This window comes from Helicoverpa armigera, chromosome 5 (genome assembly GCF_030705265.1).
Source record: "Helicoverpa armigera isolate CAAS_96S chromosome 5, ASM3070526v1, whole genome shotgun sequence".
Classification (NCBI taxonomy): domain Eukaryota; kingdom Metazoa; phylum Arthropoda; class Insecta; order Lepidoptera; family Noctuidae; genus Helicoverpa; species Helicoverpa armigera.
The window spans coordinates 5556489-5567527 of NC_087124.1; the positions used below are offsets into that span (position 1 = coordinate 5556489).

The following is an 11039-nucleotide window of genomic DNA, read 5'->3' on the forward strand; positions in this document are numbered from 1 at the left end:
AAGAAACATACCACAGACCCCACTGGAGTTATTTAAATCAAAACACAAAACCACGTGCTGAGTTTCACTTTTGACAGCTGAACTTCACGAAAAAACGATTTTGTTAGGGCACACACGTTTGAAATAACATATCTTAGAAGCCGTGACTGTTAAAACCCCGTATTGTTATTTCAATTGTGCAATATATTATCAAGAATATGTTGATATATAAACCGGCCCATTTTAAGTTCAGTAGAAAATAATAATAAAAGTTTTGACGACTTCACCCGCGTTTACCTTACCTATTTCAGGTAGGAAAAGTTCAGACTGAAACAAACGCTGAAAAAAGTACCTATAGGATTCCAGTTAACTGACTACCCCGTAAAAGTCTGTTTTATGGGAACCTACTAATAGTAATGCTTTACCTCGACTTCTTAAAGAGACAAAGTAAAAAAGATTAGTTTTTTTGTTGATTGGTTGAAAAGTTGATAAAGTTATACGTCTGTGGCTCTGCAATTGTTTACTAAGTCATACAGAATAATTTCAGGGACAAATCCGGGGAGGATTTGTCCTCGTTTGGAGGCCGTCCGGGGGCCGTCCGGGCGGGGTTTCAAGAAGTGTCCGGGGAAAACCCGGACACTTTGCACCTCATTGAATTTAAGTATATGTTAATATTAAATGGATTAGGATAATGGAACAAATTAGGTATTATTTTGTTTAAAAAAATCGTAATCGTTTGGGGAAAAAATGCGATTTACGCCAAATGTCCGGGTTTTTTTAATGTTTTTCCGGGTTTGGTGAAATTCGAGATGGCAGCCCTATCCAGGAGTAACTATTAGAAAATATAAAATACTCCTACAGACTGAACTCATGCTGCGTACGCAATGGAATCATATTCCTGTAATGGAACTTACTCAACCGAGCTATAATACATAAAAGATTGGCAACATTCCTGCAATGTAGGTAGTTTCGAAGCGAATGCAATAAAGCTCAGTAGTTCACATACCTTTAAAAGCCTATACTTACAATTTCAACCAATAAGTCACAGTTAGAGTTCATTGGAATTAATACCCCGAGCGACGGAGGGCAGCGCAGCACTGCTGGCCACTGGAGGTAGGGGGAAGGGGTAGACGGGAGGGGGGATGTTGCGCAACGCATTACAATAACGCGACGCTACGTGCCGCCTGCGCCCGCGCCGCCGGGGTCACACGCCGATTCGGGGAACACTCGCGCTCGAACTTACACCTCGCCAGGGTTGTTGGTCGCGATCAATGTGATCACGCAACTACACGGGTGAACTAGCTACGGCCTACGACCTATTACGTAGCACCATACGGAGTGTATCGAAGCATCGGTACACATACTAGTCGTGACTTAGCAATAAACTAATCCAATAATAAAGCACCTTACAGGATGTCGGAGATGTCCTCGCATCTTTTATAATTCGCACCCTCATCATGATGACTGTATTATGTAAGTACGTACTTACTTAGGTACCAAGATGCACAGTGTATGTAGGTACACAACAAGGTAAACAAATCTGCGATCCATAATTACATTGTAATTACAATCTGACATTGTACTTAATTTGTTCGTCATTGCAACCCTATTTAATGTACACGTAGCATTAGTCAAGTAAGAGTAATGAGTATCTCTTGAGCTGTGACGCTAGAGTCCTTATCAGTCGGTCACACGCGCGAATCAGGGATCCGGGAGGCATGTGTACTCGTGACATTAGGCTTATCTACTTTATCTACGCGGTAAAGGATTGGATTCGCTCTTATATCAAAGTCGTAACACAAATGTTTCAAATGTGTTCATGAAACTGATTTTAAACCCTGAATAATTTCAGTGTGCCGAGACTTTTAAAAAATATTGGCAACAGGATTGTATTCGCTAAGGTACGTCCACACTCCATTCAGCATAATAATGAGTTTCAGAGAATTGGCAACCGAAATTATAACGTGGATGAGCGTGCTTTACCTCAGGGTAGCTGCAGTTTGACTTTATGAGAAGTCAATTAAATATAATGTATGTACAGGTATTCAGTACTCTCCATTAGTTACGGTGGAGTACCTACATTCGCCTTGCGTCATCAATTTGTTAATTAGTATCAATGAGCGAAGAGAAAAGTCAGACACGTTTAGGTAGTCTGGCAGCGTAGACCCGGAGCCTGTCATCGTTACATCTCTTGTCGGTGGGGACAGGTTGTTTGAATAAGGAATAATTTAGCTATGATTGAGACGCGTGTGCTATTATTAGTCGGTCGTTAGGTGCCAAAACGTTTTAGTCGTGTAATAGAGAAGCAGCCAGTGTCCCAGCTGTCCACGCAAGGATGCGCGGGCGACGCGCGTTTCTTTTAGAAAGTGGCACGTGTCGGGGTTGTTCACCCTACGCGATCCGGGTCAGGCGCCGCGCCCCCCGCGCCGCGCGCCCCCGCCGCGCCCGCAGCGTACGTCTAGCTGCAGCTATGTACTTCACTTGATGTGAGTGTACTAGTCCTTGATAAGGGAACTTCATTGACACCATAATCCAGAACCGGGTCAGCGGATAAGGCACTCCTCGGCGCGCCCACCGGCGCCCGCGCAGGACCACGCCGACAGACACGCGGGACCGCGTGCGTGCGCAAAAATAGACAATATATGCTAACACATGCCAGAGTCGCGTAAATACAATCCTTACGTAAAAATAAAACGTGGCCAAATTGAATTCTTAACACTTGCTACGTCAAGTTCAGTTAGGTAACACGTTTGTTAAAACCAGACGCCAGTAGGTATTAGCACTTACTTTATTAAGCAATAAACTAGGTTTAATAAATAATTTACATAAATTATACAATTACATGAGTTAGCAATGCATTTAAAGTCCAATTTCATTGAATTCGTTTATTAGAAAACTAATTAACTGCGCATTCTAATAGCATGTCTACATATCTATACATAGGTAATAAAAGAAAGCAGATTACAAATGCACTACCATTACATTAACTTAAGTACTTACACTTTTTATTGAAATTAATTACAATCATTAATTGGACATTAACTAATGTGATGAGCGCGCTTTCCTACCGCTATCAGAATAATTATGTTAGGTTTGTCGAACTAAAATGTATTACTTACATAGGTACTTATACTACTGGCACTGCTGCCACATTATAAAAATAAATAATTAACCCAAATATGACTTAAATCCTAGATGCAGACGCCTCCTAAAATATATTATGAATTCTAGTTCATCTAATGTCCCTTTTATCCACATCAGAAAAAATTACAACATCAAGATTTGCGAAGGAACATTATCACAACTCAAGCGCTTTGAAAATTACAACTAGGTATAAATATTTTTATACCTAAAGATTGAACATAGACACAGCACTTTAATAAGACATCACAAGGAAACGTCCGCGCGTTCGACTTTGGTCCTCAAACAAATTGTACTCGTGTACGTTTTGACAAATTGACTTCATGATTGACTCCGCTGTCTCATTATTATAGCAACAATTGCTAATATTCAAAATGCTAGACGTAACTTCCCTAGATAAGTGTAATAAAAGTACAGAGTAACAATTTTAAAATGAACGCTAAGTAACTAGGTGCATCTCTATTCTCTAGTGAGATTCATGGATTAGGAACTCCATATTATGTGTATGTGAACGCGAACCCCACTCAAAATCCAATATGGTAATAAGGTATAAAAACATCAATGTCAACTTATAATAATCGAAACTAGGTATCCTGTACGTATTTTGGAATTGTTCAGCACTTATGATGTTCCCCATCGGTGCAACAGAACTCCTTGCCTGCTGAGAAGCTGGTGGGCGTCCATTCACCGCCGCAGTTCTTTATGAAGAGGAACGCCTTTTCTCTGTGCACGTCGCGTTCCACCGCCCCGCAGATCACAGGGCCGGCTCGAGGGAGATACTTCAAGATCTATAGATTCAAAAAGATGACTGATAAATCAAACCTGCTGGTTATGTACTAAAAAAGAGTGAGAAGGGGTGTGATGAATAGAAGTTAAATTATAGATAATAATAAATTGCTTATTGTTTATAAGTTGGTGGCAATTAAACCATTCTCTATTCCTTGCCATCGAATTTAGGATTCGAAAAACAGCAAAGTTCAACCAAAATCTCCAGGCCAGTAAAAACTAGAGGCTTGCTTTTGTGTTACGCTAACATAAGTATAAATTGCAGTCAATTGGTTCAAGTATCACTGGTTGTGCAACCTAGCTAGAGAACTGCCTGGTGCAGACAGATGACCAACATCCAGACCTCTAATCTCATCTCTGTGTGCTTGTATGACAAGGAGTAACTGATTAAAGATAAATACTTATAACAATACATATGTATTAGTGTTCACCGCCAACCTTCAGGTAACCATTTGATTCCTATTGTTATGATTACTTGCGACAGAACGCGGTGACCTCTATTATGGCAGCTAATTACAATCAAGGGCCGCGAGGTTATGCGTAAAACGTATCATGTTTACTTGTGCGAAATTAATCAGCTCACTAAACAAAAAAACAAATATTTGCTGAAGCAGGATTATTGAACTCGATAAATTCAACTTAGTTTGAACCATATCAATTTATAACATAGGTTCAAAATATTCGGCTATCTATCCAACGATCTGAGAAACGATCTCCTACCAATTCCAAACTTCTATCAGGTATGGTACTTACCACATCAAGACAGCGGCTGACGCAGCTCTTGAATCCTCCCGTGCCGCAGGGCAGGCTGGGTGAGTCGGTGTCGTAGGTGACCACAGGCTCACCCTGGGGAGGGCCGCGCGGACGACTGCGACGGTTGTTCTCCTTGATACCGACCTGCTGCGACAGGAACACGCCACATTGACATGGTTCCAGCTGAAATAGAAACACAGAAATTGTTTAGAGAGAATAAAGTGCATTTCTGTGAGCAAAACTTGACGCCAAAACACAAAAAAATAAAATTGAACATGAAAAAGAATTTGACCATATTCAGCTTTTTCAATTTTGCTGACTTTTCTGGGTTGGACGGCTTAGGTTCGTTAACGTCGTATTTTTTTTTTGTAAAAGACCACTGGTTTGAAGTACCTTTTTCCGAATACAAGCTCAAAAGGAGATCAGTAAACTAACATACGTAGGTAGACAATGTCCTTAGCCTTATAATGCGGACCGCATTCTAGGACGATACTCAAGTCTAGTCAGAAATCATTATAAACATATTATGAATAAATTAAGATCGGAATAAAGGTTGAAAGGTGGAAACTGGAAGTCCATTAAGTATGTTTAAGCTTTTCTGGAAAATCTACAGTAGATACAACAGAAGAACGTGATAGCCACACATGTCTTTCCGTAGCACAATCAAATACCTATGTGTATGTATATATATACATACTTGTAAAGTTCTTTGTTTTTCAAACAAGATGTGAGCCTCCTAATGGTAGTTAGCGCATCAGCCTTAATTACCTTTACAGCAGTTATCCTGACGCCACGATAACATCGTAGCCTTGACCGTAAAGCAAGGTTGAATTGTAGCAAAAATACATAAAACCAGTAAAATAATGACAATGATGAATGATTCATATACTGACTTAAGTATCGTGGTACTTACGCAGGTATATTGTCAGTTATTACTGTACTGCTCTTGATTTATACATCAAGCTAGGTCTACACCTAGTTCCATTTGAAAATTACTGGCAACATAGACTCGTAAATCCTTGTCATATTTTTTTCAGATGCAGAAATACTTGTTCTTATATTAAAGTAAAGTCTGGAAATTGATTACCTATAGGTAACTGCTGAATAAGATTGGAAGATACTTAACATCCTGTACCCACGGACTCCACATTTACAAATTACATATTAAAAACAAAGGCTTTCCTACTTCATTAAGTCATAGAAAGGTAATTAAGTTTCTTAATTCAGCACGTAAGCAAGTAAATAATATAACACATAACAATAGCGCAAGAGTTATGTACGGTCAGCAACAAAATTCTATCACCACTATCCAAGTTACAAAATACCTGAGTAATCCAATAATATCTGAATAAATGACCTAAAAATGAGTTAGGTACTGAACTAAGTAAATAATCTGGACATCAGTGAATTGACAGTACCTCTTCATAATCGTCATCGTAGTTATTTTCTTCCTCAGAGGGGGCGCTGACGTAGTTCTCTCGTTTGGCCTTCCTCTTGGCTTCGGATGCAACTGTCAGGAACAGACACACTGCTAGAAGTAGCCACTGGACTCCACGCATTTTGATGATATCGAAGATTGAGCCTGTAATGAGCAATCAATGAGACTAACGCAGAGGTCATCACTTTAATAGGTAAGCAGAAAACCTATCAGCACTTTATGTAAGTCCTCACCTATTTCTGCGCCTACCAACTAGGACAAGGATTTTTTTTATAAAATAAAACGGACTTCAATACCTAAGCTTAAACTTTCTCCTTAGTGTGATAAATAGTATGCTGAAAACCGCATCAAAATCGCTTTAGCCAAACGTGAGACCATCTCAGGTCAAACTGAGAAGGAACATCAAAAATCCCTCAACCCCTAACCCTATAGGACAATCAACAGGCCTCCTCAATAACATCCACTATAGGCCATAACTAGCTCACATAACAAAAAACTGTTTCTTACCTTCTACAAGTTCTCCAATATTCAGGTGACCGCCACACCTTCCCCTCTTCAGACAATCACATCACTGACCAAACTTTTGAAAACTACACTAAACTTATATTCAGATCCGATCAAAATTATCTATTCATTCCATCTCCAAGTCCGGGTAAATATCCAAGTAAACATGGCTAAGTCAGCAGTTTGGCCGCACAACGAAACGTGCTTGAATTACTAGAGGCGATATGTTTTACGTGAATATATCTAGGTAATCTTTCCGCGTACCTAATAAACGTGATTGAGAATTGTTCAAAGATAAGTTTCCCCTTAACAAAGTAATGTGTGAATTCCAGGTCATATTATGTAGGTACCTTCTGATCAAATACCTTTCAAACCATAGGTAGTTTTTAGTGACTGACTATAATATTCAGGGTCTTTTGAGGTTGAGAGATACTCATTTGTTTCGGTGGAAATCTTTCCTTCGCGCTGTGGTTCCTACACTTAAAGGAGAGGGTCTCGGACTTATTTGGTTCTTCTGGAGTCCCTTGTGTATTTAGGCCGCAGCAACTCTTTCGAACAATCCGTAGGTATCCAGAATGATTGAGAAGCGTGGAATAATACTTGAGACGCAACAGCCTCAAGGACTTGTATGGATAATGTTGCTATAAACTAGCCCATAAATAACTATTGATTTCTAAGGGTAGGTTTGACTGAAAAAGTATTGATGTAATAAATTAAAAAACCATTTACCATGATGCTGTTTAATTTTCTACACTAATGTAAGAAATACTTTAAGAATCGACGAAAAAAATATTAAACATTGATGAATCTACACATACAATAATCTACCTGAATCTATATTTGCCAAAGTCAAGTGTTCATTACACAAGTTTAATTCACAGCCTTCCCAATCATAGAATTTTTAGTCTCTAATTTCTATTCTGAAGCAAATTCATCTAGCAACTAGCAATGCCTTTAATAAAATTTGAAAGACCTAACACTACGTAAATACTATGAGTAATAAACATTTATAGTACATTGACACTACACAATAACTAAATTAAGCAAATAAAGCGAAAATGGAGGAAAAAAAAGTCACAAAAACAGAGGGCAAAGTTTAATAAAAAAAACAAACATTTCTGTAACAGCTCAAGAAGTTATGTAAAACATAAAGGGTTTACATTACATCATAGCATATAAAATGTCATGAGGATCACATTTCATGTGATTTGGCGGCACAAAAGAAAAACAAGGATAAGAAAACAACAAATATTTACGAATAACTAACAGAAAGGTAAAATTAAAACAAAATCTAGCATGCTAAAGTACGAGATAACATTAGTCTGACGATGGTGTTATACATCACTAAGAAATTACCATAAAGATTTAATTTACAGAGTAAGTTCTAAAAAAGTTGTAGGATCCTTTCTTTTTCTTATTTATATGATTCATCAGATTTAAAAAGTTGCTTTGCAATTGTAGTGCAGTTCATTTAAGTATGACAAATAATTTTAGTGTCATGTAAAAATATTACGCAAGTATCACGAGTCAGCACAGCGATCAGCAAAAGGCACCAACTAAAGTTCAATATTTTGATATCTTAGGAAATGTTAACCTGGTGCAAAACTGTTCAATGTGGCAGTGATTTGTTTCAACATTACAATCATCACAATGGAGACATAAAAGGCTTATTAATAGAGATTCAGTACATTAGGTAAAATTGTAACTTTTTTGTTGAGCCTGATAAAAAAGTTTGAGCATTTATGTACTTAATAATACTTTATATTACAGGTGTGTGGCCAACTTCTTACTCCATATCAATGAACAAAATACCCAAAACATTTTCAATAGCAAAAACACTGCTCTCAAAAGAATGATACATCAAAAAATTTTTCCTAATTTGCCATTGTGATGTGACTGACAAAATTGTAAATGTGGGGACATGATTTGGCAAGATAAGTAGTTATCACATGATGGAGTATGAAATTTCTGCTGAAAAATATTATGCATTGAGTAGGTAAAATGCTTGTTTATATTATGTTATTTTGTGAAATACCATTATGAGTGATAATGCATCAATTCATACATTCTGCTGCCAAAGTTCATGAATATAGTTTAGGTAATGTTTGTTGATAGGTGATCTAGTCGCTATCAGTCTTAATTAATTATAGACTATGAAAATTGTATAATAATGGACAATCATGGACAGATTCAAGATACAACTGCAGCATGCTTGGTGTTAAATTACTAAATACTACCTTGAAGGTACTGAGTTATCTAATTAAAACTAAGTAATTGTACTTGACAGTTTATATTACTTGATTTCATGGATTTATTGGCACATAAGACAGACTATCATAAAACTTTCAAGTTTCTAATAGCTTTTTATTTTATCTAGTTTATATTTTAAGGATTTCATAAATTATGAATTCAAAATCCACATAGCATTACTAAAAGATTTCCTTAACATTTAAAACTTAACCCTATGAAATAAGTTACTTTATAATTAACTTAAATCTCTAACAGTCTTTGGCCAACATAAGTTTAGCCTCACCCTCAAACACAACCTTTTTTTCTTCCTCCACAATGCAATAAAATTTCACTTTGAGGATTTTCCTCACATCAACAAGTTCTACACTTATGGTTAGTTTCTCACCAACAAAGCATTTGTTAGGGAACTTCATAGTTTGTGACACAAGTACAGTGCCCGGGCCGGGCAGGTGTGTGCCAATGAGTCCAGCCACCAAGCCATTAAGAAGTGCTCCATGCACTATTGGCCTCTTGTTGCCATTGTTCTGGTGCAAATAGTTATGGTCACTTGTGAGGTTAGAGAATGCATCCAAATCTTTCTGAGTCAATGTTTTCTGTATGCGAATCTTGTCTCCTGCTTTGAATGCAGTATTACTGAAGGTAGTAGTGTGAATTTTGCATATTTTCTGGTAATTTTTGTTATTTACCACAATGTAAGGGAATCTATTTGATAGCATTTTGTTCATTTTGTAAGCTGGCTTTATTCAAATATCTTCTTTTGTACCACAGACATCTTGCAAGTATAAAGTGGCTAAGTTTACCAATCTCTTATCATTTGAGTTCTGAATATCACGAATTTGCTTAATAACCTCTGTTGTGGTGATTTCAGCCCTGGTTTGATTATTGTAAAGATAATACAAAGTAGTGATTGTGTCTGCTAAGATATCATTGTGGTTTAATTTCAGTAATGCAATGATCGGCTTCAGCCCAGATTGTGTAACTATGTACTCGGCATTCAATGGATCTGAAAAATAAAAGTATAATTTCAATAGCATAGTATAATAAAATAAGCAATAATTGTGTTAAAAAAATGGTCAAGTGTAGGTTGATTCATGTATAAACACTACAATATTGATAAACACATTTGTTTTAATATATATCAACTTCATAATTACAACTTTCTAGCTATTACAGTACTTGAGCGACACAGCCTGGTGAGAGACAAACGGACGGATAAACAGCTGGAGAAATCCTAGAGATAGGGTTTTGAACTGAACCTAACAATATACATAGTATAAAAACTAATCAGCTCAACAATAGATTTCAAAATAATAAAAATAGGTAATGTACTATTTATGTGTATTTGATATTAGTTTTTTTTTACTTTGGGTATTCTACAACCTGTGTGTATATAAATAAAATTACTATAGTTTTGTTCCATTATATAACTTGGGTGCTCAGGCTATGCCTACTTCAGGTTCTAATAAATAGTGATATAAAATAATCACATCTCTTACCACAGCATAAATTGCAGATACCAGCAGAGGCAAAATGAAGCAGTTGCTCATTACTTTCATTTTTTATAACGTGAAGAAAAATGTCTAGGACACCAACGTCTCTGATGTACTGGTAGTTGATAGGATCGTATGCAAAATTTGCCAAATTCGCTAAAACTTGGCATTTAGCATCTGTAATAAACACGAAGAATGTTACGTGAGTCAGGGTCAAATAAAATTTTAATGGGATAACGTGCAATGTTTTATGATCTATATATATTCTAAATATAACAACGTTTATAAATAAAAAAACAATATCTCTCAAGTAGAAGATATTTACCATACGAAGTAGAATGCAAATATTCATCCACTAGAAGCGACAAAAAGTTCTCTCGATCTGTCCCATTTTCAGGAGTACGTTTCTGAAGTTGAGCCTTACTACTAAACATTGAAAAGTTAGGGTTTCAGTCCAATATATTCAATGCTCAAACGTGAGAAATTACTTTTAAAAGGACTCAAATCCCAATTAATCACTCGCGCGCCATTCTGAAATAGTAAATTAAATCCACCATCTTGAATTCTTTCTTTCCATTCTTTTTCTTTTGACATTTCATGGATTATTAGCTACAGATTATTACTTTAAAAGTTTTAACTTTTCTATTTTATTCAGATGTATATTTTCTTTTCATCTTTTATTTAATACTTAAAAGTTA

The 11039-nt window shown here is 36.7% G+C and overlaps 2 protein-coding genes across 2 annotated transcripts; both read right to left on the reverse strand.

Annotated features, from left to right (window-relative positions):
- Positions 1-2717: 2717 nt before the first annotated feature.
- LOC110382028 (follicle cell protein 3C-1) lies at positions 2718-9096 on the reverse strand. The gene is made up of 4 exons (XM_064034945.1): positions 6605-9096; positions 6078-6241; positions 4660-4842; positions 2718-3908 (listed from the first exon to the last, which is right to left on the reverse strand). The coding sequence occupies exons 2-4, from the start codon at positions 6216-6218 to the stop codon at positions 3735-3737; spliced, it is 498 nt and encodes a 165-aa protein (XP_063891015.1). The 5' UTR covers positions 6219-6241; positions 6605-9096; the 3' UTR covers positions 2718-3734.
- A 407-nt stretch (positions 9097-9503) lies between these two features.
- Positions 9504-10928, reverse strand: LOC110382119 (armadillo repeat-containing protein 7). The gene is made up of 3 exons (XM_021342645.3): positions 10667-10928; positions 10348-10518; positions 9504-9854 (listed from the first exon to the last, which is right to left on the reverse strand). Exons 1-3 carry the CDS (start codon positions 10773-10775, stop codon positions 9595-9597), a joined length of 540 nt encoding a protein of 179 aa, XP_021198320.3. The 5' UTR covers positions 10776-10928; the 3' UTR covers positions 9504-9594.
- Positions 10929-11039: the final 111 nt, after the last annotated feature.